Source organism: Littorina saxatilis, linkage group LG6 (genome assembly GCF_037325665.1).
Source record: "Littorina saxatilis isolate snail1 linkage group LG6, US_GU_Lsax_2.0, whole genome shotgun sequence".
Taxonomy (NCBI): Eukaryota; Metazoa; Mollusca; class Gastropoda; order Littorinimorpha; family Littorinidae; genus Littorina; species Littorina saxatilis.
Window position 1 is genome coordinate 25,686,322 of NC_090250.1, and position 26,856 is coordinate 25,713,177.

General features: G+C 42.0%; 1 protein-coding gene across 5 annotated transcripts in view; it reads left to right on the forward strand.

Moving 5' to 3' along the window:
• Nucleotides 1–26,284, forward strand: part of LOC138968826 (phospholipid-transporting ATPase IB-like) — a 103,946-nt gene extending 77,662 nt beyond the window's left edge. For 3 of the 5 annotated variants that reach the window (XM_070341477.1, XM_070341480.1, XM_070341481.1), the window contains 10 exons: nt 219–297; nt 5,886–5,947; nt 6,404–6,460; nt 7,468–7,575; nt 8,180–8,268; nt 9,431–9,535; nt 9,802–9,962; nt 11,740–11,760; nt 18,315–18,358; nt 18,616–26,284. In XM_070341477.1, the coding sequence (XP_070197578.1) occupies nt 219–297; nt 5,886–5,947; nt 6,404–6,460; nt 7,468–7,575; nt 8,180–8,268; nt 9,431–9,535; nt 9,802–9,962; nt 11,740–11,760; nt 18,315–18,358; nt 18,616–18,669 (780 nt within the window). In that variant the 3' untranslated portion in view covers nt 18,670–26,284. Of the gene's footprint in view, nt 1–218; nt 298–5,885; nt 5,948–6,403; nt 6,461–7,467; nt 7,576–8,179; nt 8,269–9,430; nt 9,536–9,801; nt 9,963–9,990; nt 10,074–11,739; nt 11,761–18,314; nt 18,359–18,615 lie in introns of all 5 variants that reach the window. The other 2 variants (XM_070341478.1, XR_011456291.1) reach the window with 2 other exon arrangements.
• The last annotated feature ends 572 nt before the right edge of the window (nt 26,285–26,856 follow it).

Below are 26,856 nucleotides of genomic sequence, written 5' to 3' on the forward strand. Positions count from 1 at the left end.
CAAGTGTGGATAATTATCACAATGATGAAATGTGGATAATTATGATGATAGAGTGATAGAGTGTTAATAATTATGCGAAAGTGTGGTCAATTATGATAATAGTAAAGTGTGGATAATTACGATGATGCTAAAGTTTTGATAATTATGATGATGCTAATTGCGGATAATGATGATGGTGTCAAATTGTGGATGCTGATGATAATGAAACTGTTGTGCAGGTGTTCTGGGTGTGGATAGGCAACTCCATTATTCACTCCATACTCCTCTTCTGGATGCCAATGCTGATGTTGACACAAGGTGAGAGAGCCTAACCAGTAATTAACTTGTACAGGTGAGAGAGAGCCTAACGAGTAATTAACTTGTATGGGTGTGAGAGAGAGCCTAAGGAGTTATTAACTTTTACAGATGGACATGTGTGGCAGTTGTATGGCCAGAATTTTTAAAAACGCCTTTTTAACCTAAACGACTCTTTCTTGCCGACTGTAAATATTGTTTGACTGGGTAGAAAATATGAATACAGTATAACCTGTCAAATAAGGACACCCTTGGGACCAGTGAAAAGTGTCCTTATTCTGCAGGTGTCCTTATTTTACCGGTTAAAAAAACAAAACAAGTAAAAACAGTGAAATACAGTATTTTATTACCAGTTGTAACAGATCCGGTCCACAGAGATGGACTTTTACATTGAAAAACAGCATCATTTAGTTCCTCATAATCAGTTGCCTTCTTCAAAATCCACTTTTGATCTGCTCGACCGTCTCCCGATTCCCACAAAGCCATAATTTTTTCTCTGTCTATGCTGACTTTTCTTCTTCTTCTTCTTCTTCTTGTCGATCACTCAGATGGAAACGCCGGTTCTCTGCGCAAATGTTGCCGTGCGCTGTAGGTCGTCCAGACTGCCATAGAGCTTCCCTTGCACCGTGGTCGCCTCCGCCCAGATCTGGCTCCTGAGGCCATCGTGTAGTAGGCAAGTCTGCAGCAGGTGTTCCGTTGTCATGCTGCCTGTTTGACAAGGGCACTGGTCTGACTGGCCAATTCTGAACTTGGTGAAAAGGTGGTGGTTCATTCGGTTGTGGCCTGTCCGCAGCCTGAATATGAGGACCTGCTCAGACCTTGTGAGCAGGTGAAAGGCGTCGTTTTTGTTGTAGTGTGGGTGCTCACTGCTGCTGCAACCACTTTTTGTGTTGCTTGGCCTTGATGATGGTCTTGGCTTCTTTGAAGGTGGTTGATCTGTCATTCTGGTCCTTCGTAGTGCCCTCCTTTGCCAGAGTATCTGCGGCTTCGTTGCCTAGTATGTTGCAGTGAGAGGGGACCCATTGCAGCACGACTGTGTGGGCTCTGCACAGGAAGGTCAAGGCGGATGACAGGTCATTCAGTTCTTTGTCTCTGGCAGTGTCTAAGGCCTGCAGAACTGACTTTGTGTCGCTGAAGACCACAACGCTGTTGGAGGAGAGTGGACTGTGCTCAATGTGGGCTGCACCTGTCTGGAGCGCTACTCAGCCTTGAAGTTGGTGGAGTAGAGGCCGGTAGCGAGGGAGATGTGTTCTTCTCAACCTCCTGGGTACTTTATGTAGATTCCGGCACCACCACCACTTCTGACAGCCTGGTCAGCAGATCCGTCATTGTATACATGAGTCCATTGGCGTTGGGGGTAGGAGTTGTGGATGTGTTCAATGGTGAGAGACTTCAGTTCAGCACAGCTCTGGGAGTCTTTCTTGCCAACGCCAGGAATACTGCAGCGTATCTGGGGTCTTCCTTCATCACTCCAGCTTGGGTTTTTAAGGTATTGGGGGATATCTTTGGGTTGCTGGTCCAGGATATCTTGGTGTCTCCTTTCAAACACCCTCGTCTGGTGGATGAAGCTTCCTCTCTTCAGTCTTCCTTTTGTTGGTTGGCACAGTCTGTCTTTCATGGGGTGAGTTGGCAGTCGTTTGAATTTAGCTGCCTGGGTGAGGAATTTGGTGTCCCTTCTGTCTTCCATGGGCTCAAGGCCCATGATGTTTTCCAGCTCTTGGATAGGGGTTGACCGCATGGCGCCAGTGATGATTCTGGCCGCCTGGTTCTGCACCTTGCTGACTCTGTCAAAATTTGACACGGCTGCTGTGCCCCATGCCGTCACTCCGTACTCAAGTACTGGTCTGACGCTGCCCACGTACATCTTCTTGAGGATTGCTGCATCTGCGCCCCACGTTGTGCCAGTTAGCTTTTTCATTAGTGCTAACCTTAGCTTGGCTCTGGCTTCGACTTTCTCTGTCTGCTGTTTCCAGGTGAGTCGCCTGTCAAAGGTCACGCCAAGGTACGTGGGGGTGTTGTCAGCCTGCAGCGTCTGTCCGCAGAGCTTGAGGTTGGCCTTCAGTTCTTTCGGGGACAGACTAAAGATCGTGTAAGTGGTCTTTCTGGTGTTGATGTTGACGAGCCACTTCTTTGTCCAGTCCTCAAGCACTTTCAGCGCCTCTTGCATCCTGTAGTTTGCTGTTGTGATGTGCTCTTCCGAGCACCAGAGTGCAGGGTCGTCCGCGTAGATGGCTCCATGGACATTTCGAGGGAGGTCCTTGACGATGTCGTTAATGAAGACTAGGAACAAGGTGGGGCTGAGGACTCCACCCTGTGGGACTCCGTCTTTCAGCATCTTCTTCCGGCTGTACTGCCCGCTTACATGGACTTTTGCTTTCCTGTTGTTCAAGTTCTGGCAAATCCACTGGGACATACATCCGGCCACGCCACTCTTCTGGAGCTTCAGCCCTTCCTTCCAGACCTTGTAAAAGGCCTTCTCCATGTCAATCCAGATCGTCATGGTGTGTTTCTTGTCCTGGTAGCCATCTTCGATCTTCTGGGCGATGTATGTCACCTGGTCCTCGGTCGAGCGATGTTGCCTGAAGCCGGCCTGTTCTGGAGAAAAGGTGTTGTTCTTCTCCAGATGCCAAGTGAGCCTGGTGTTGATCAGCCGTTCCATGAGTTTGCCCACGCAGCTAGTGAGGCTGATGGGTCTGTATGAGTCAACCTTCGCTCGGTCTTTGCCCTTCTTGTGGATCGGGACCATATCAGCTTCTCGCCAGACTTGCGGGACATGGCCAGTCTTCCAGCTGTTGTTGTAGAGCTTCAGTAGCTGTGTTTTTGCCCTTGTGCCTAAATGTAGAAGCATCTCGTTGGTGATCTTGCCTGGCCCTGGCGACTTTCTTTCATGCAAGGCTTTCATGGCATCTGCCAGCTCCTGATGGTTGAACGGCTTGTTCATGTGTTCCTCTGGCTGATGCTCATTGGTGGTTCTTCTCTCCTCCTGTATCTCTGCTCTTCTTTCTTCTGGTACAGTGATGTTGCTGACTTTCTCGTAGTTGTCAATGAAAAGGTTGGCAGCCTTTCTTCCTGTCAGCAACTCTTGGCCCTGCGAGATGGTGATTGTCGCTGCTCTTGTGTCTTCGCCGTTCATGGCTTTCGTCAGCTTCCACAGCTTGTTGCCGTCCCTTTCTAGGTTCAGCTTCTCCGTCTTCTCCCTCCAGCTTGATCTTGCTGCTTGGAGGTAGGCTCTCCTGTACTTGGCAGTGGCTGCTTTCAGGGTGATGTTGTTGTCAACAGAGGGGTTCTCCTCCACTTCTTCTCTGATACTGCTGACTTCATCCTTAAGCTCCTGAAGCTCTTCCGTCCAGTAGGGCCTGTAGTTCTTGCGTGCGCCCCGTGGGATTGTTTCTGAAGCTGCTTTCAGGATGGCCTGGTTGAAGTTCCTGGTGACCCGGTTGATGTTCAGGTCGTCTGTCTTCAGGCCCCTGGTGTAGAGGTCTGTGAGGCTCGCAAATATGTTCCAGTCTGCCTTCTTGTAGTTCCATCTTGGAAACGTTGTACTGTTCTGTGGCCTGTACTGCAAGTTGATGGCCAGCTTCACTGGCCGGTGGTCGCTGCCTCCTAACTGGCTCAGTATCCCTCTTGTGGTTTTCTTGGAGAGGTCATCAGTTGCGAAGGCAAGGTCTGGGGTGGAAGTCGACAGCCACCTGCGTGAGAAGAAGGTGGGTGGGTCTTCTGGATCGTTCAGCAGTATCATTTGAGCGTCGATCTGCCAGTCCTCCACTTCCTCTCCTCTTCTGTCCGTCTCCTTGTAGCCCCAACAAGTTGAGTGGCTGTTGAAATCGCCAACAACCAAACAGTTCTCGGCTGGTAGATTTTCCAGATACTGCAAGGAAAGTTCTTTGTCTGGGGGGCAGTACAGGTTGTAGATGGTAATGACAGAGCTGTCCACTGTGATTTTGACGCCTTGGACTTCAGCTTGCTGATTTGTGTCCACTTTGATTTCTTGTGCTGGTATACTGTTCTTGATGAGCATCAGTACTCCTCCTTTGTGTCTTCCTTCTCTGTCCTGTCTGCAGGTTTGGTATCCTCTGATGGTGAACCGGTGGTTCGGATTCAGGTGCGTTTCTTGGATACAGGCTACATCAATATTGTCGGCATACAGTCTTTCAGTGAGAGGAAGGTTTTTGTTGTACACTCCTTCCGCATTCCATTGAAGAATGTTCAGCGGTCGAGGAGTCTCCTGCGCGCTTGTTGTTCTTCTTTGGCCAGTAGCATTTACCCTCCGCCTCCGTAGCCTGGCTCCTCGCGGGTTGGGCCCCTTTGAGGCATAGGGCCCGGCACTCTACCAGCCCGGGGGGACTCCACAGGTAGAGCACCATCACGTGTTGAATCGTCGTTGTCCATCATGGGAGTGAGATGCGTTGCACTGTCGTTACGCGCACTTTGGCCCAGCGCATCTGTCTTCAGCAGTGCTTTCTTCTCCGACTTTTCCTTGTCATAGGAGACTTGCCGTCCATGGCTGCAGAACGTCCCACGTCCCCCGTCCTTGGTCTGAGTGTTCTTTCTCATACCCCATTAGCCTCGGGGAGAGGTGGCTGAATTAGTCTGACCTCTACCCTTTGACCTGTCCAGCTTGGGTGGCCCTACCAGGAGTTTACACTCCCGCTGGCATAGCTCTCCGGGTCATTGAGGCACTCAAACCACCACACCGCGCTAAGGAATCAGCCTTGCGGTGGATGCTGACTTTTGAAATCTGCGTCCTTCCACAGCCCAGCTCTTGCGCGATCGATTGGCATGATTGTCCGCTCTGCAGCTTTTTCACCACAGACACTCGTTGCTCTAAAGTGAGAGCGTTTCGTTCCTTCCGCAACCTAGAAGCCATCGTGATTCATTCAAACTTTGGCAAAACGCGACTGAATCAGCTGTGCAAGTGTGTGAGAATCTTCGATGTTGTTTACAAATGTACCGACTTCCGTCGAATACTTTCGATGCATTTCATTGGCTATGAGGTTGCTGACCAATCGCTAATAAGCTTGTTTCAGTTTCAGCTCAAAGCCGACCAATCGCGATTAAGCTTCTTTTACCTCTCAAATCAAGCTTGCGAGAGAGAGAAGACAGACAATCGCAATGATGTTTGGAAGTTAAACGAAAATCCTTTGTCCGTATTGAGCAGTTACACAATTTAGTAGGGACCTAAAATAAGCGTCCGCGTCCGTAATTCCGAGGTGTCCGCTAAGTACAGTGATTTTAATGAAGGAAACGATCCGTGCCAATAAAGACTGTCCGTATTGTGCGAGTGGCCGTTAAGTCCAGTGACCGCATTCTACAGGTTTTACTGTACTGAGAAAAAAAATGTTTTGAAGTAAATCGGGCTGGAGCGCAAATCAATCAATTAGTCAATCTTCTGACAACCTACCAACCTTACTTGTATAAGACATTAGTCGATCTTCTGACAACCTACCAAACTTACTTGTATAAGACATTAGTCGATCTTCTGACAACCTACCAACCTTACTTGTATAAGACATTTCACTAACCTCACATTTTGTTTTACCCCTTTTTTCACAAAAGCTGTCTGATATGATATTCTGTTGTTCTATTTTCAGATGTGGCTTTCTCCAGCGGTTTAGTTGGGGACTACCTGTTTCTGGGCAACTTTGTGTACACTGTGAGTGACTCTGCATACTTTTTCTTTTTTCACGCAAGAATATTGTTTGCTGTGTTTGGCTACCCAGTTCTCATAATTATGTCTGTGTGAGTGTGTGTGTTTGTGTGCATTGTTGTATAGTCTTAAATTAAGTCAGTAGCCTCCCATGTCACTTCAGTTAGATGTGTTTGTGTGTGTGTGTGTGATTAAGTGTGCGTGGCTGTCTGTCTGTCCGTCTGTCTGTCTGTCTGTCTGTCTGTCTGTCTGTCTGAGTCTGTTTGTGTACAAGGAGTGATATGCATGCATGCGTGCTTATGTGTGTATATAACTGTCAGTCTGTGCATGTGTGTATGTGTGTGTGAGCATGCGCGAGTACACTTGTCTGTCTGTCTTTGTGTGTCACTTGCATAACTCTTTGTGTATAAGTATAGTGAAACTGACGCAGGGTATCCAGTCTTTGCATTCCTTGTGTTGCAGTACGTGGTCGTGACGGTCTGCCTCAAGGCTGGCCTGGAAACCAACGCTTGGACCTGGGTCAGTGACACAACTTTCTTGATGACTGTGACAACATGGGCGGGGATGTAGCTCAGTCGGTAGCGCGCTGGATTTGTATCCAGTTGGCCGCTGTCAGCGTGAGTTCGTCCCCACGTTCGGCGAGAGATTTATTTCTCAGAGTCAACTTTGTGTGCAGACTCTCCTCGGTGTCCGAACACCCCCGTGTGTATACGCAAGCACAAGACCAAGTGCGCACGAAAAAGATCCTGTAATCCATGTAAGAGTTCGGTGGGTTATAGAAACACGAAAATACCCACCATGCTTCCTCCGAAAAACGGCGTATGGCTGCCTAAATGGCGGGGTAAAAAAACGGTCATACACGTAAAATTCCACTCGTGCAAAAAACACGAGTGTACGTGGGAGTTTGAGCCCACGAACGCAGAAGAAGAAGAAGAAGACTGTGACAACATCATTGTGAAAATATAGTTGCCGTGACATCTCAATGATACCCATTTATTTTGAAGTTGCTAAGTGTGACACTGGTTATACAGTGGACCTGAATGTCTTCCACTAGGACACATCAAAACTGAGAAGTTGACTGTTGTCCTGTGCACAGAGAGATATTTCCTGATTTGTTTTTTTGTAAATGACACTCCAGTGGAACCCCCCTTTTGAGAACTCAAAAACCGGTGAAAATCAGGTTTTGAAAAAGAGGTAATCTAAATGGAAGTTAATTAAATTACAGAGGTATTGAACAGAAAATCTAAAAAATCAAGGTCTTACAATGAGGAGTCTGAAAAGGGGGGGGGGGGGTGGGGGGGGGGGGGGGGTGTTCCACTGTAGTCTCATTCTTCCGAAAAGAATTCATTAAAAAATTCCAACTGCACAGCAAGTGACCAACAAGCTGTTCAGTTTGGGTTTATGTGCAAAAGAGAAGGATGCTTTTATCACATGTTAAAGCCTGCAGTACAGAGCTGTGGGGGTGTATATGATTGTGTACGCAAGCAGGAAGGTAGGTTTCCTGTATTGACCAAGTCTGTCCACAGCTGACTCACCTGGCCATCTGGGGAAGTATCGTCAGCTGGTTCCTCTTCCTCGTCGTCTACAGTAACGTCTACCCCCTCGTCAGACTGTCCCCGGAAATGGTTGGCATGGTACGTCCTTAGTCTTTGCTGCTCTGTGGAACGTGTTTCACAAGTGCCTTTTCGACTCACTGACTGTTATTGGTTAGACTGAATGATAGAACGATGTCCAGGATCTGAGTCCTTGCAGGAATGAATAATAGGAAGGAGACATTTTGATGTGGGTGAGAGTTTTGCCAAACCCATCTCTTAATCAATCAATCAATGAGGCTTATATCGCGCATATTCCGTGGGTACAGTTCTAGGCGCTCAGCAGTGATGCCGTGTGAGATGAAATGTTTATACGGCCAGTAATTGCAGCCATTTCGGCGCATATTTACCTTTCACGGCCTATTATTCCAACTATTCTTAACGCTAGGACACTTGTACAATCAAATTAACTGGGTTCACTGGACCTCAAGCAGTTAGTCAACACACAGGGGAAAGCTGCAGTTACAAATCGCAGCCTGTCTGTTCAAAGCATGAATGAGGAAATGTTTTCCTTAACATGTTGATGTGGGTGTGGGTGTGCATCTGTGTCTGTGTGTCAGTGGGGGGTGTACAGTGTTTATTATTGAGATGCCAGCTAGCAGACTTGAAGGCACAGGTGTAAGATGTGTTGTTTGTCTCCTGTCAGGACCGCTATATGCTGGGCTGCTGGCTCTTCTGGCTGGGTCTTCTCCTCATCCCCTCCGCCTGTCTCCTCAGGGACTTCAGCTGGAAAGTGTAAGTGTCAAATATAAAACGTGTGGTTTTCTTGGTAATACAACATTATTTGGTACAATGCACCTGTAATACCCTGGACACCACCCCCCCCACACACACACACACACACACACATTCTAAGACAAAATTTGAAAAAATCAGGTCTTAGAAGAGAGGAAGTCTTAATTTAATACGGAGGTAAATTCACAGACATGAACAGAAATTTGCCCATTTTTGACTCACATGCGAAGCAAAAGTGAGTCTATGTACTCACCCGAGTCGTCCGTCCGTCCGTCCGTCCGGACGTCCGTCCGGACGTCCGTCCGTCCGTCCGGAAAACTTTAACGTTGGATATTTCTTGGACACTATTCAGTCTATCAGTACCAAATTTGGCAAGATGGTGTATGATGACAAGGCCCCAAAAAACATACATAGCATCTTGACCTTGCTTCAAGGTCAAGGTCGCAGGGGCCATAAATGTTGCCTAAAAAACAGCTATTTTTCAAATTTTTCAAATTTTCTCTGAAGTTTTTGAGATTCAATACCTCATCTATATATGATATATAGGGCAAAGTAAGCCCCATCTTTTGATACCAGTTTGGTTTACCTTGCTTCAAGGTCAAGGTCACAGGAGCTCTTCAAAGTTGGATTGTATACATATTTTGAAGTGACCTTGACCCTGAACTATGGAAGATAACTGTTTCAAACTTAAAAATTGTGTGGGGCACATGTTATGCTTTCATCATGAGACACATTTGGTCACATATGATCAAGGTCAAGGTCACTTTGACCCTTATGAAATGTGACCAAAATAAGGTAGTGAACCACTAAAAGTGACCATATCTCATTGTAGAAAGAGCCAATAAGCACCATTGTACTTCCTATGTCTTGAATTAACAGCTTTGTGTTGCATGACCTTGAATGACCTTGACCTTGGGTCAAGGTCACATGTATTTTGGTAGGAAAAATGTGTAAAGCATGTGAGTCGTATGGGCTTTGCCCTTCTTGTTTTTTATTATTTTATTTTTTTTTTAAAGTTTCACCCCCTGAATTTCATACTCGGCAGTCTTCTACCACTGCAGATTATCTGATAAATAAAGCTAAAGTTGTGTGTGTTTGATGACAAACGGGTAAACAGCTAGTATTTACTAAACCTGTACCTAACCTAGCAAGGTTCTTTCAGGTTCAAGGGCACGTACTTCAAGTCAACCCGCCAGCGAGTTCAGGAGGTGGAGCTTGCCAAGAAGGAGTCTGTCATCAACGGCTCTCCTCGTAAGAAGAGCTCTAGGTGGGTAACCATGACAACTCGTTTAAATCTATACTTTTATGAATAACAACAGAACAGAATAGAAGAAATAACAAAGATGAACCAAAAAATGATTCATGTGTGCATGTGGTGTACAAAAATATAGCTGAAGATTGTCTTGTTTGAAAGCCACCAATACTAAAGGATGCTTGATCCTTGATTCAGACTTTTTGCTGCCCTACTGTAAGCGTTACAGCTTGTAGCAACCACATGCACCCATGATCATCTCTGTTGATCTTGCATCATAGTAAAAACCACGGGTTGGACAAACCCAGCCAGTCCAAACAGCGGTGCTCGGGCTCAGGGCTGCCTCGAAGCGAATGCAACATGCACGCTTACACGGAACCTCCCCGCTTACACGGAACCTCCCACAGTCACTCCTCCCACGTACACAAGGGATGCAATCACGGTAAGCCGCATGTGTTGTCTTTCCTTAGGCTCATTACCGAGAGGGCCCGGCTACTGAGTTCCACTTTGTTCGGGCGAGCTGGCCGCGTCCCATCGAGCTCCCCCCCTGTCCGTGAGTATCTGTGTGGCTGGGGCATGCTGGGAATTTTATCTCCTCCTCTTCCTTTGTTCCGTAGAGTGATGTTGTCGTTCTCCGTTCGTCTTTGACATGCTCTTTGTGTCTGCGTCTTCGTCTTTCTCCTGTCCTGCATGTCTGTGTTTGTGTTGTGTGTTTTAAGGAGGCTTGATAGACAAAGTTGGGGTAGAACTTTAGGAGATAGTCCTTCATCCGCCGCCTTCCCTGCCTTTCCTTGTGTCCTTTTGCAGTTCAAACCGATGATGGGTAAGTAAATTTTAGGGGAGCATCACACCTACTTTCCCCTTCATCCCTAGGGAGGAAACGGTGGACTAGATGAATTTATCCCTCCCCTACCTGGGTTGTTTTTTCTCACAAGGGGAAAACACACAAAAATGTGGGGAAAAGAAATGAACACATTTGCTCCCTTCACCGTTTTCAGTGCGTTATGTGTTTTTTCGGTTGGGTCATGACTCCTCACAACTAGTGTCCCATCTCCCAGTTTTCACTGGTTGTGTGTTTTTCTTCTGGAATCCTTGTGCTTGTTCAGTGCAGGTACCTTCCTGCTCGTGTTAGCCATCATACACACCATCACGGATGTTGTCATTTCTTTTTCACACGATGAGCATCCTTCCACTTGGTCACATACCAAAATTCAACAGCCTGGCTGCTCCGCGTGAAGAATGGGAATTAATTCTTTGCTGAAACGATGATATCATAATTGACACCTGTGTCAATCTGGGAAATAAATTCAACACAAAACTCCTTCCCTGTTGTAAGCAGCCAGGCTGTTGACTTGTGGTATGTGTCTGAGTGGAAGCACCTTCATGTCTGGAGTCAAAGTCTGGACAGATCTGGTAGTGGTGTGCATGATCACTCGCACACTGAGGAATGCATCTTTTACCTGAGTGACTGAAGAATATCTGTGGTTTTCTGTCATCTTCAATGTTTGTCAGTCTGTTGTTGGTTTTGTACGTGAGGTTTGTGGTTGATTCGGGATGAAGTTGGATGTGTGTGTAAGTGTGTGTGTGTGTGTGTGTGTGTGTGTGTGTGTGTGTGTGTGTGTGGTGTGTGGTGTGTGTGTGTGTGTGTGTGTGGGTGTGTGTGTCCAAAATTCAAATACCTTGCTGCACAGAAAGATCTAATCACAAAGACGTATATCACTGCAGAGCATTTCCACGGAAGTATTGTGTTGGCGACCATGTTTTGTTAACTGTAATTAGTGGAAATAATCTCCTTTTATATAACTTGGATCAGTGTATCTGGAAGTCTATAAAATCAATATATAAAGGTCATACCTTTAGTTATGATCCTAAAATAAAGGTTGCATGTAAGTGTCACTATAGTTCACCAGCTCCCATACACCTCACACAAAAAGTGTATGTGTAAAATGCAATCTTTGCAGTACATGTATTGGCTGCAAATAATCTTGATCAGCCTTCTTTTTTTTTTCTTTTTTAGTTTTGATGCATGTACGTTTTAAAGGCAGTAGAAACTGCAAAAGATCAGATCTACACAAACTACTTTCACTCAGAATTTTTTTAGCTGCACTTAGTTTAAAGTTTTTGAACACTTTTTGAGCAAGCAGCATGTCTTGTGTGTCTGAGTGATGTTGTTGATGGATGTGACTTTGAAACTGGATTGCATGGTTGTTTTCTTTTAGCTCCGTCACCTGAGATTCCACGTGAGTTTTCAGTTCTTTTGTCGATCTTTTGTTGCATTTTCTTTTTTTTTTTTAATTCCTAACGCTGTTTTGTTCCCTATTTGTTGTCTTCATGAGGTCTGCTGCAAAGGATGATTATGTGGTTTGATTAAATGTGATGTTATCTACTGATTGTGATGCATGAAGTTTCTTGTTTGTAAGAACGGATCAGGTACTTGTTTTCTGTGTTTTTCAGCCAGCACAAAATAATATTCTCCCGAATTTGTGAACTAAACGTTCTTAACCTTTCTTCTTTTGGGATTCTATTCTTTAGAAGATGTCAATAACTGACTGATTTCTGATTCAATTTGCTTGAGTTCTTTGTGCATACTCCTTAAATGCATTGTTAAATCGGCAGACACCTTGAGAAGTATTTCATAGTACGGTAGTGACATTTTGTTGGACGTGAGATCCAACAACAAAAAGTCGCGTAAGGCGAAATTACTACATTTAGTCAAGCTGTGGAACTCACAGAATGAAACTGAACGCACTGCATTTTTTCACAATGACCGTAGTCCGCCGCTAGTGCAAAAGGCAGTGAAAGTGACGAGCCTGTTTAGCGCGGTAGCGGTTGCGCTGTGCTGCATAGCACGCTTTACTGTACCTCTCTTCGTTTTAACTTTCTGAGCGTGTTTTTAATCCAAACATATCATATCTATATGTTTTTGGAATCAGGAACCGACAAGGAATAAGATGAAATTAGTTTTAAAACGATTTCAGAAATTTAATTTTAATCATAATTTTTATATTTTTAATTTTCAGAGCTTGCTTTTAATCCGAATATAACATATTTATATGTTTTTGGAATCAGAACATGATGAAGAATAAAATAAAAGTAATTTTGGATCGTTTTATAAAAAAATAATATTAATTACAATTTTCAGATTTTTAATGACCAAAGTCATGAATTAATTTTTAAGCCTCCATGCTGAAATGCAATACCGAAGTCCGGCCTTCGTCGAAGATTGCTTGGCTAAAATTTCAATCAATTTGATTGAAAAAATGAAGGTCTGACTTTTACAAAAAGCCGGATATGACGTCATAAAAAACATTTATCGAAAAAATGAAAAAAACCGTCTGGGGATATCATACCCAGGAACTCTCATGTAAAATTTCATAAAGATCGGTCCAGTAGTTTACTCTGAATCACTCTACACACGCACAGACACACACACACACACACCACGACCCTCGTCTCAATTCCCCCTCTATGTTAAAACATTTAGTCAAAACTTGACTAAATGTAATAAAAATGAGCTTTTCTGCATGATACTGGCATGGGGTTTCTTTAATACTCTCTCTCTCTGTCTCTCTGTCTCCGTCTGTCTCTCTCTGTCTCTGTCTGTCTCTCTCTCTCTGTTTCTCTCTCTCTCTCTCTCTCTCTCTCTCTCTCTCTCTCTCTCTCTCTCTCTCTCTCTCTCTCTCTCTCTCTCTTAATTCTTTTTAAATGTTGAGTAAACGGTGCTTAATTTCATTTTAGTGTATAATTCAAGAAAATTGTTTTTGCTATATGTACTTCATTACCTGCTTTTCATTGTCTTTCACATGCATTCCTTGATTTGCTGTATGTTTGTCGGTTTGTTTGTTTACCTCTCAAGCTATTTGCTCATAATATTTCAGGAATACAAATTAGCCATTGCTGGTAAAGTGAAATGCTATAACATTTGCATTACATCTCGCTTTTTAAGTAAAAGGCTGAAAAATACGGAGGATCTGTTTGTTAATGTTTGGTTGTTGTGTCCATGTTGTCATGTCATGCATCCAGTGGAATTAATTTTGTGTTGCATGCTTCAGCAACGAATAAAAATTAAAAATCAAAAACTGCGAAGAAAAAGTATTTGACGTCAGTTTGTATGCACCCGTTGGAAGAGCATGCTTGGTCTGACTTACTTAGGGTTCTCGTTGTAAGCATACCAGTTTATATCTTGTATATGTTTGTCCTTCATTAGTTCAAAATATTGACATTTGATGGTAAGTTTTGCTTGTCTTTTGCAAGTTTTTTTGTTTTGTTTTTTTGAAAATAACATTTGGGACCCCCCTCAGCTCCCCCTTCCTTCATTGCAGTAACATTTATCATCATGTCATTGCAGTAACATTTATCATCATGTCATTGCAGTAACATTTATCATCATGTCATTGCAATCAATCAATCAATATGAGGCTTATATCGCGCATATTCCGTGGGTACAGTGCGCAGGGATTTATTTTTTTATTTTTTATTTTTGATTTTATGCAATTTATATCGCGCACATATTCAAGGCACAGGGATTTTTTTATTTATGCCGTGTGAGATGGAATTTTTTGACACAATACATCACGCATTCACATCGGCCAGCAGATCGCAGCCGTTTCGGCGCATATCCTACTTTTCACGGCCTATTATTCCAAGTCACACGGGTATTTTGGTGGACATTTTTATCTATGCCGATACAATTTTGCCAGGAAAGACCCTTTTGTCAATCGTGGGATCTTTAACGTGCACACCCCAATGTAGTGTACACGAAGGGACCTCGGTTTTTCGTCTCATCCGAAAGACTAGCACTTGAACCCACCACCTAGGTTAGGAAAGGGGGAAGAAAATTGCTAACGCCCTGACCCAGGGTCGAACTCGCAACCTCTCGCTTCCGAGCGCAAGTGCGTTAGCACTCGGCCACCCAGTCCTCGCAGTAACATTTATCATCATGTCATTGCAGTAACATTTATCATCATGTCATTGCAGTAACATTTAGCATCATGTCATTGCAGTAACATTTATCATCATGTCATTGCAGTAACATTTATCATCATGTCATTGCAGTAACATTTAGCATCATGTCATTGCAGTAACATTTATCATCATGTCATTGCAGTAACATTTAGCATCATGTCATTGCAGTAACATTTATCATCATGTCTTTGCAGTATTTTTTCTTGACCATATATTGCTCTGTCTCTGCAGTCTACATCTTTTTGGCAACTTGAACAACTTCATCCCAGTGCAGAGTTATAAGCACTGCTAAACTGTGCATGCGTTTGAGCTATTCAATCAAACATGCAGACAGCCATCCTCCTCCCCACGCACACCATCCGGTGCAGAATATTATACTGGAAAATCTTTGTAAATATTCCCAGCTGTATGTTCATCACATTGTGCCATCAAGTGAGCAAGACTGCCGCTGCCCACCCCTAACACAATTACTCACCTTCCCTCCCACCCCCTCCAAACTGTATTTTGCATGACCATGATTTGACTCAAGTCTGCTTTGATCGTCTGGTGTTCCAGAAAACAAGCTCAGCTTGTTCCTGTCAATGTCTCCAGCAATGACCTGCATATTTTTGTCCCACCACTGCATCTTAACCACCCCCCCCCCCCCACCCCATCCCCGCCCCTCCATCACCACCATCACCACTGCTGACAGTATTGTCATCTTTTCACCTCCCATGGCCCTCACCCACCCCCGCCTTCCCATCTTTGCCACTTACCGTTTGACAAATAATCAGATAGAAAAATACAAGCAGATAATATAAATTATGCTTTAACTTTATTAGATATATTGTGTTCAGTATTATACTCTTTTTAGCAATATTTTTGCAAAGTTAAGCTAATAGTTCCTCTGAGCTGAACATTGACGCTGAAGTCTTCAATTTCTGCGCTTGTACGAACATCAGTTTTCAAATGCCAGCAATTAATGATCTGCAGCGCTCTTGTCACTCTTCATATCCTCATTGTTTGGCTAATTAATGCTAGTACCCTTCTGCGCACATGTTAGCATTTCATGTTATGCTTTGATCACTCCAACATGCAAGTTAAGTACATTTCGCACAGTAATAACGATATTGATTTTCAATTTACTGAAAAGCCAACAAGGCAACCAGGATAAAGCTTTGTTTCACAGTGTCTCCACTTCAGCTGATGAGCTTAGTCTGCGCTATTCCTTACAAGGATTTGCCTTCAGAGGGGTTCATAAATATTTAAGAATTCTACATAGCATTCTCTGCATCTTGGTCGGTGTTCTCTCACGCTTAATTTTGGCACTAGCATATGTTTCACATGCATTGACTATTTTGCAGTTTATAACGTTTGATAAAAATGTGATGGGTGTCTGCATTAAAGGGCAGGCCGCTGAACTAACGAATTAGACGTGTGGTGAAGGTAAACTACATGCATGGGCAATTCAGCTGCATGCATCAAGAGTTCTGCCAAATGCATGAACACTGAGTGAGGCAGCGAATGTTTGGGGTGTTGGGATATTACTCATTGTCGGTGCCCATCTCGGATCTTTCGGAAATGACTGTCTTAAGGTTTTTGGGGCCGAGAATGCTAAAATGTGGTGTTCAGAAATCACTCAGTGTCTTTTTCAATCTTTGATCTTTCTGAAATAATTGTCTTGGGATTGTGGTAAGTCAAGCTGACCTTGTGTCAGAGGGTTTGTTCGGGGGATTGTTTTGTCTAAAATGTTTGCTGTTTTTGGTCTGAGATCTAACTTTCAAAAGTGGTTCAGTTGTTTATTTCAATAAATTCTTTGTCATACTCATATGCTGATGTACAGATTTGGGATCCAGCATTTTGGTACAAATAGCATAAATGTCACAAACTAAAGCAATAATCTTATCTTTAATTTTTATTATGTACATTTATCATTCTATTTCTTTTTATTTCTTTATTAAACCAATAAGAAATAATAAAAGTTGTCGGACAAAATGTGTGTATTGAAATCCACCCTAGTTTTAGGCCTGCAATGTGTCAGTTACTCTACTTACCATTATGTACGTAATGACTATTACCATTACATGTATTATGACGTCAGGATGAATGCTTGCTATCAGCTAACTTCTTTCTTCAGCCGATGTTTTCAATATATATTTAGATGAAATGCCATGCCAAAATTCCATTTTGCTTCCAACATGCTACAGTAAAACCTGAGTCTAGCGGACCCTTGTTGTAATGGCCACCTGCTACATACGGACAGTTTATCATGGAACGAACACGATTTCAACAATGACTAACCTTTAACGGACGGACACCTGCCACTTACGGACGCGGACACGATTTTTCGGACCGTAGGAAGTGTAAACACTGTCACAAACGGACACTACTTACATGAAAAAGCAACTTCAAAAACTTGACTGGTAGTGTTTTTCAGGTCAGTGCTCGGCAGCCGTAGCACAAATGGTTGTTGATTGGTTGTCCTGTCCCTTTTCTGACCAATCAGTGGCTTGTTTAGATGGAGACTAACTTTTGCTCACTCACTTTCGCTTCGCTCACTTTCGCTCACGTTCGCTTTTCCGCATTGTGGATACAGTCACAACCAAAAGCAACAGTACTGTGTTTGAAAATGGAATCTCCAGCAGGAAAAAGAAAAGCGTTGACTTTAGAGCAGCGTGTCGCTGCCTTGAAAAAACTAGATAGCGGCCAATCATGCCGAGATGTGGCGAAGGAGATGGGATGTGGTAAAACACAGATCGCGAGGATCAAATCTAAAAAAGAAGACGTGATGAAGGAGTGTGAGTCGGGGGCACGAAGCGACCAAAAAACTGTGAAACGTCGGAAAACGCAATATGAAGACCTGAACAACGTGGTATTGGAGTGGTTTTATTTAAGTTTTTACCTTGTGTTTTGTGTTGAAAAATAAATACATACTCCAGGATTGAAAAAAAGTGTCTTGTACATTTTACGTGCTCTTTGTAAAATATTGCCCCGGCCCCTCCACCTGTGAAGAAAGGACACCTGTCTAATAGGGACACCATTACCATACCCCAAGGGTGTCCTTTAGAGACAGGTTTTACTGTACCGACATTATGATTGACACCATATTTTTGTTATGTTAAATATGAAGCATACATGTATTAGCTTCATGGCATTTTTAAATGTATGTACAGAAAATGTCTGCATTTAAGTAAATATGACACCATTTACGTTATCAGTAAAAGTAACAGTGAGAGAGAAGAAGAAACTGCTCTAGATACACATATTCTCCTGAAATATTTGTCTGAGATAGACTTCATTACTTCAATGTCATTAAAAAATGTAAAACACATAATAATCTTAGCTCACAAACAACATTTCTTTTGTGTCAGTTTGGTGTTGTTTCTTTAATAGGTTTGTTTCAGGTTAGAGTAACAGATAAACAACAGCGGGGATGAAAATAATGACTAATTTACACAACTGTTTCTTTTTTCTCTCTTTCTGTCTTTTTTGTTTTCTGTTATCACTTACCCTCTCCTTTTTTACATGTGTAAAATGAGCAAGAATCTAGATCAAATTTTAGATTGTTCATTTCAGTGCTTGTTGTTCTCTCAGGAGCCAGGAGACTGGTTCCGAATAACTCTCACGTATTCTTGTCGCACATGTCGCTTTGTTTCTCACTTCTTTACAAATGAGTCATTTCTGCAAGATCGCTGTCTGAGGTGCAAGTTTAGTATGAACGTACAGTATAGGTGCTGGTGAGTACTGAGAGTAGTTGTGCCGTGATGTTTTAAGACAGTGTGTTGTTGTTAGGACTGAGTTCATGTTCAAAGGTATCAAGCTAACATCAGTGTCTGACGATTGTGTGCAGATGGCTACGCATTCTCTCAGGAGGAGTTTGGAGCTGTTCCACAGGTAAGTGTGTTTTCAGCGTGTCTGTTGAGTCTCTAATGTGTGTGTGTGTGTGTTAGTGTTACAGTGTTAGTGTGTGTTACAGTGTTAGTGTGTGTTACAGTGTTTGTGTGTGTATGGGTGTGTGTGAGATGATTCATAGAATATAAGGTGCGGGAGTCTCAAAAAGGACATTAAGATATATCCAACAAAAAACAAAACAAAAGAGTGTTAAATGTTTGTACTCATCCATGGCTGACATTTCACACTGTATGTTGCAGGCGGAGTACATCCGTGCCTACGATACCAACAAGGACAAACCCGAAGGCCTGTAGTGTGGACTTTCTTATACCACACCATTGTTTTGCTAGAAAACTCCTGTTTGCAATATCAACATGTGAACAGAGACATGTGTGGATGCCTACAATTTAACATTGGATTTTCACCTGACATCACCTGCTTGCTCCAACGAGGCAGGAGTGAAGGTTTCAGCAGGCGTTTGCTGCAAGCGAAACAACAACAACATCAACATCAACAAGATAAAAGTGTCAAAGACTGTCTGCGTCAACAAAATGGGGACAGAAATTTGAGAACCAAACTTGACTTTGCATGTATGCTCATTTTAGATTTGCATTCCCAGCTTCACCCTCTCCCTCCCTGGTTTTTAGCGTATTAAGACAAGTTCAGTTAATGGTAGCCATTTGACTGGTTTTAGTTGGATGCTTGCATGAATTGTGTTGGCTTTGAGACTGTGATCTGATGACTTTGAGTGTGTGGAGTATTTCAGGGATGGGTTTGTGTGTTGTAAATTAGGACCACTTTACATTGTGTTGATGTTAATTTCACTGTGTTTATAAAGAATGTGTCAGACATAGAATTTATTTATATACTGTGTCTAAAAGAAAAGGCTTGTGTTTTATTCTGTGTTTATTCTGTAGTGGAATTATCTGGAAATTGGTGTCAATCTTTAAGTTTAATATGGGGTTTTTTTCTGAAGTTTTTTTTATATTAAATCATTAACCAGTATTTTGACTTTGTTTATTTGCTGTATTTTTGTTGTTTTGTCATTTTTTTTTAAAATGTTTGTTAATTTGTTTATTTTTCTTTTGTTTGTCATCAGTAACACATCAGTTTTCATTTATGTTACTATTGTTAGTAATCCTCCCAGCTTTAATATTTCCACCAGTGTATATGCTGCACAGAAGAAGGGGATGAATTATCGCGCAAAATGGACAGACACATTCCAGTTTTAAGACTCAATGTTTGCTCAAGTTAGATAGTTGTAAACTATCCTTATGCATGTTAATAAGTGATATATCTCTCCCTGTTGTGAGAGATAGTCTAACAAAAGTACAACAAAACTGACCACCTGGACAAATGTATCAAAGTATTTTAGAGTACTTAATCCAGTTGAAGACTGTCTGCATATATATGTTGGCATGCGTGCATCAACAAATATCGACACAGTAAATCACTGGAAACATGTCTGAGTTGAAACCTGTTTTGTAGGCTGCAGCGCAACTTTTTACTGAGGTAATGCTAGTGATCTCTTTGTTGTTGCTTTTTTACTCAAGGTTTTGAAACAGTTTGAAGTGTTCTTTTGTTATATTATTGTGTAGTTATGGTTTTATGCGTGTGAGTGACTTGTAGAGATCACTAATTGTCCAACCAAAAATCAAAGCAGATTTTGCATGAATTTCTCGTGCTATATCCTTTTCACAACTCAAGCTTTAATTATTAAACTCTACAAAGTGACAGATGTTCCTCTCTGTCTGTGTGAAATCTTTATCAGGCTGTCCATGTTTTGTTTATTGAACTCTTCATGTCCTTCTTTATTTTGGTCCTTTGATACGTGTGTGTTTGCAATGCTGTTACACTTTTATTCTTGTTGTAGCTGAAATCTAAGCTAATGTTAGGAGTTATATTCATTTTAAAGATTGCTTTTTGTGCTTTTTCTCCTTTTCTTTATTCCCCTTCTCTTTTGTTTTCTTTTTGTTTTAGTCAATCTAGTCATTTGTGTACCGGTACATAGGATACTGTGAATGTTGAAATTTAATCAGTTAAATAACTATTCAAGTATGGTGACCGGTCACTTTTGTTTTTTTCATTCTGTTCTCACCTTCCTCATTTCTCTCTCAGTCATTTGACATAATTAGCAGGGCTCAGGGTATATCATTTTCATGAGAAGTTGTTATTGTGAAGAAAACATAGCTGGAATAGGAGGGGGAAAAAAAAAGTAAATTGTAAGGGGCTTATTGTCTGTCAGGTCTTAATTGCCTATATTGGACATGAATTGGTTTATACGATTCGAGTTTTACGCCCTCGCGGCTTTTTGATGTTTGCGTGTTTAGGTGGTATCAGCCATCTGCACTTATGGTAGAATGACCAAGATCTTTAACGTGCCATTGTGGTGACACGGGGGTGGGAGATGGATACCGTCTCTGGGTCTGCACATAAAGTTGACCTGTGTCCGTCCCGGCCCGGATTCGAACCAGCGACCTCTCGATCACAAGTCCAGTGCTCTACCACCTGAGCTACCCGGGAGGGACTTCACACAGTATCACCTCATATCAGACTGAGAGCCCTCAGGCTTGCCGCGTCATAATTGTGTTCATTGTTTTGGTGCCATGATTTTTTTTTTCTCCTGTTTTTCTTTCCCCTTTTCATTCTTCTTTGCCTTTACTGTGCGGAGAATGGAGTTCGTTTTCTACCTCCGACTTTTCAGTTCTACTTCTAGAATTGTTTTTCTGATTCAATGAATTTTTTTTTAAGTTTGTAAAGACTGTGCGATACTTAAAGCGTTAATCTTAAGTTATTTTATCAAGTGAAGTTGATTGTTGATTTTCCTTCTATATGTGTGTCACAGTGTGTGTGTGTGTTCATGTGTGCGCGCACGTGTGTGTGTGAATTATTTTGAATGTGATGAACTGTTATCCAGGATTTTAGCTTAAGGAACGGGTTGGTTCTTTTTCTTTTGCAGTAATGTATTCTTCTCATATGATGGTAACTACCCAATATGCCATGGGGTGTGCTGCTTATTTTCTTTCTTCTTTTTTTTTTTTTAAAGAGAACTGGATGATTGGATAATTTTGTTCTTCTTCTTTCTTTATTTTAGTTCCTTTAACGTGAACCCAATCAGGCAGGTGCAATGAGTTGAAAATGTGATGATAAACATTGTATTATTTATTGTACATGTGTTGGTGTTGTGATCGTAACATCCTGTGTGTGTCATTGCCATTGTTAGAATGTGTACAAAGTGATGCGTATCTTATGTTTTGTGTGTTCTCCGCATCTATTCTATTGATTAAATTATCTTCTAAATTATGAGGATAATCGCTACTATCTTCATCACTACAAGGTCAATTTTAATAATCAGTTAATTGTGATAATGTTTTTTTCGTTATTTAAACTGTACTCTGTAAATGGTTGTCATGTAACAGGTGTTTTATTTCGTTGCAGCCATGTCCCGCAGTGGGGCACTGCGGTTATGAAATTAAAGGCCCCTCCTGTTTTTGGAACCGCAGGAGCTTTCTAGTTTGCTGTTAGGTAGATTTTTGGTTCCTCTTTCCTGTCATGCTCTCTTTTTCTTCGTGAATTCTTTTCTTTTTTCTGCCTTCTTGCTCATTCACCTGTATTTTTTCCAAAAATCTCTTCTCTTGCCGCTTGTCTCGCGATTCATGTATAGTTTAATCTGTTAGTGTTCTGATGTAAGTCCAGCAGTAGATAGGTTAAGCCTATTTTAACATACTGGAAACTGGTAATCTTCCAGTAGGTATTAATTTAGTTTTACTAAAGCCTGCTGGGACACAAGTAATGGGTTAGTGCATTTGTAAACAGGAATCGCTTGACAAGTGGCCCCCTTCATCCCCCCCTTCCTCGTCCTGATATGGCTCTGCGTAGTCGGCTGGACGTTAAGCAACAAATAAACAAACAATCGTTGCAGCCATGTGTATGTGTAAAAACCTATGGTGTGTTCCTGCGGTGTGTTCTGCAACACAAGTAATCAACAAGGAACCAACCTAAGGTGTTATGTTTATGTAAGTAAGTGTGCATTCACTGTAAAACACACTGGAACATGTCACAGTTTCAAAATCTCTCCTTAACTGTTCTCTTGTTTAATGCTTTCTTTCACATATGGAACTGGTTTCACTCTCATTCAATTCCCACCGGCTTCAAGTTTTTGTCACAGAACAAAACTGACATGTACTTCACGTTTTCAGCACAAGTTTCAAACAAAGTTTAAAAAACCAAACTGTTACCCAGCGATTGTCTCTGAAATGTTTGATACACAAAATGTTTGGGCTTTTCAATCAGGGTAACTAACGCAGTTCACTGTTTTCTGCTTTCTTACTTGAACAAATGCTGTAACTGAACACGTGGGCAAAAAGTTAGTGTGTGGAGTCAAAAAAGATTACACACACTCATAAAAATCCATTGTCAGAGGAATGTTAGCTGATAGCCCCATGTTCCATGTGTGTGTGATGTACATCATTCATTGTACGATTACTCTGTGAAATGCCACACAAGAATTGCTTGAACTATCATTGATCCCACACAAGAATTGATTGCATGAACTATCATTGAAATAGAATTTGTTGGTTTTCTTCTTTTTTTTCCAATCACCTCGCTCAACCCTTCCTCGTGTTCAGTCTCATGTTGTGATCACCAGCCGTGTCTGCAATTCATGGCTATTTTTCACCAAAGCCGAAAACTGTCTTATGCTGCTGAGAGAGAAAAACAGAAAAAATAGAAACTCACATTGTACTTTTGCTTATGTGCTAGCTAATATGGCCTTATAAGTTGAATAAAGTCTGCACTAAAACCTGCAAAATATTGACAGGATGAAGAGTCTATGAATACTTTTCACAGTTCTATTCTTGTATCAGCACACGTCATGGTGCAATTGAACCAACTGGTTCTGTTAACATGTTGCCTCATACATTCTATTCATAATTTTGTTCTGCATTTATTTGGTTATTTATATTGTGCACCAATTTTAGCATAAGCACTAGTTTTTTGATGAAGCAATGGTTTCCATTGTGAATGTTTAGCCTTTTTGTTAGTCTTAAAAGAAAACATATCTGGTTGTATGGGTCGGGGTGGCAGGCAGGTGAGAATAGCTGTGTAAGCTTGCAGTGGTACCTGCAATGTGAGGCCCCTCCGATGAGAGAACACCTCCCAATAAAGAACACCTTCTGTTGTCCCTTTGTCTATTATCTTTACCAAATATACCTGTCATGACAGGCCACCTGGTTCCAGTGTTGTCCTTTCATAGCAGGTACCACTGTATCATTTTTTAATAGGCCTGAAGTTTTGTCAAGAAGAAGAGTGTTTTGTGTGAGGAGAGGGGAAGTGACAGTTTGAGGGGAATGTGTGCAGGCCGGTTTGCAGGCGACATTGGTTGTGCCGAGTTTATGTGCGTACTTGCCTATTTTTTCTTCTGTCCTCTCTTCATTTTAGTACAGTGGAACCCCCTTTTTAAGACCTAAAAAAATGTGAAAAAATCAGGCCTTAAAATGAAGGGAGGTAAATTTACAGAGGTTATGAACAGAAAGTCTGAAAAAGCAAGGCCTTAACACTATTGTGACTAGCACTGCCACGGCGTTAACGTCCTGCCTGCCCAAGCTTGCCACCAAGAAACTTCCCAAAAATCAGTAACTGTAAAGAAATCTGTCTAGCAAGCTTGAATTAAGTCCAATCACCACCAAATTTTGTGTACTAATTCAAAAATGGATGCCCCGTTCAGTCGTGCTATTTATAAGTTTGTCACGCGATTTGTTTTAGCAAAGGGGGGTGAAAGGGGGATAATTTGTGTTTTTTAACGTTTTTTTGTGTGTGTTTTATTTTCCACTGCTTTTTTTAAAAGTTATTTTTTAACAGAAAGTATTATTAATAATGTTATAACCAAACAAGGTGTAAAACCTATGAATTAGCTGAAATATTGTTAACATTGTACACAGAAATAAGGAGACAGTACAAAGAAAAAAACAAGCAAATCACGCATTCACTCACAGCATCCTGACTCAAATGAAACAAAACTGTAACACTCACCAAATGATGTCTAGGTAATCCATATTGAATATAAGTCACATTTTCACAACAAAGTACCAACTGTCCACCTATGAACAATTCCAAAAGGATTTGAAGGCTCCAGCCATCCATTGTTATCAGTGCTGCCACGCCCCCATAGCTCCTGCACGATTCCGAGATACATGTTCGTCTAGCAGTATCACCCCCTACCACGTGTAGTTGCCGACTCGTACTAGCAACAACGGGACTGTTTCTTCCTCAATATCACTGCTATTATCGCTTTCTTGAGGCTAAAACGACACGATGTATCATGATCTACAGGATCCTCAAGATCCAACATCCGGAGAATCTCCTCCCGTGACAAGGCTCGCCTTCGATTCATTTTTTTTGTTCGAAAACACCACGCAAATCTGCATTAATTTGATCAAGCCGGAAGAGAAAACCACGTGTATCAAGGGAAACAACTCAATTTACTGCAAGCTTCAAAAACCGGGAAGCAATCACGAGTCGTGTACCTTGTATGTCTAATACTAAAATAGTCGCTTCCCGTCCGTGGGCGTTGCAGCGTTATTACTAATATAGTCGCCTCCCGTCACGAAAGTGTTAAAAGGGAGGAGGTCTTAAATTGGGGGTCTTAAAAGGTGGGTTCCACTGTACTACATTTCTCCTCACGGTGTCAACTTTTTGCCACAGTATGTTAGAGCATATGTACATTTCTTTGTGCAGGTCAAGTTTTATCTTTGATTTTCAATACATTGCATGGGATAAACAGTTGCTGTTTGATATATTACATGTAGTACATTTGATGAAACAATATAATTATTCACAGTAATATTTTCCTGCCTTTTTAACTATTTCATTTACAGGTAACTGTTGTAATCGAAGGTCCTTTGTACTGGAAACTTGCATTCTCCCAGTAAGGTCATATATTGTACTACGTTGCAAGCCCCTGGAGCAATTTTTTGATTAGTGCTTTTGTGAACAAGAAACAATTAACAAGTGGCTCTATCCCATCCCTTTCCCCGTCGCGATATAACCTTGAACAGTTGAAAACGACGTTAAACAGCAAATAAAGAAAGAAAGAAAGTTGTAATCGACAGCTCAAACATTCCATATTCGCAAATGTATTCTTACATTAAGCATGTCTACTGCAAATCTGTAATACATTTTGGGGGGTTGATATTCTTTTTTTTTCTTTTCTTAATATTCAATTATCAGTAAGATGTTGGTCTGTGTACAAAGAGATATTACGCAGTATTTTCCTGTCAATATTCATTATATTGGTTTGGTATACAAAGTTCATCACGTAATGTCAGTATTGTCTTCAATCTGTTCTGTAAATATGTTGTGCTAGCATGAAAGCAATAATAAACAGAGAAATCAGAAGAAGAAACTTCCTCCGAAAACGGCGTATGGCTGCCTAAATGGCGGGGTAAAAAACAGTCATACACGTAAAATTCCACTCGTGCAAAAAACATGAGTGTACGTGGGAGTTTCAGCCCACGAACGCAGAAGAAGAAGAAACATGTACCGATTCCTGTCCCCTTCTCTTCTTCCCCATTACCTTGCTTTATTTAACAGATACATTCAGCAAGAGATGAAATTGAGCTTGGAGAAATTATGATTAGGTCGTTGCGTCGATCTCAAAAGAAGTTACATGTAGCACTGTGAACCACAACTTTAACTAACTTTTCTGTAAATGTTTATTTTATGCATGTATATACTTCAAGTTCAGTGTCTGACATGCCTATGACTTGAGATTTACTAGGGTCTACTTGTACTGTCTTGTCACTTACTGTACATCATTGGTGCATGCTACGGCGTAAGCGGTTTAATTTCTGCTGTGATGTCATTGTTTCTTTTTGTGTCAAAATTATTTCCACCTTTAAGTGTTTTGTGAATTAAAGAAAAGAAAACATGTCCAGCAGTTTGTGTTTGCAGTCCTTGTTATGCATGACGTTGATGCTAGTGTATGCAGGTTTCTCCTGTAGGTCGACCATCTCTGGCCAGCCGGCAGTGACCAGTCCATCTTCAGGCTCTGGACTGGTCACTGCTGGCTCCTAGCGCACATGTACAGAATGAAAATCTCCCACACGGACAAATGCCCGTGTGGAACAGGCACGCAGACTCCAGAGCATGTTCTCCAGACATGTCCAACTTTTGCGGGCCTGAGAAGTGAATTCTGGCCAGAGATGGTTGACCTACGGGAGAAACTGTGGGGCCCAGCGGAGTCCCTGCGGCGAACTGCAAACTTCGTCACGACAACGACCTTGACAATATAGCATGGCAACAGGAACGCAGAAGAAGAAGATGAAGTATGCATTGGCTTTTTTAATCAGTTTAGTTGATAATTGAATGGAAACGGCAAGAGAAGCAACCAGACCACTTTCAGCACTGATTGCATTGAGCGGAAAAAAGATATTTATGTGTTGGGATTCTTTGGGAAAATCAGCAAGTAAAGCAATCCGGAGCCAAACCGGACACCATACAGA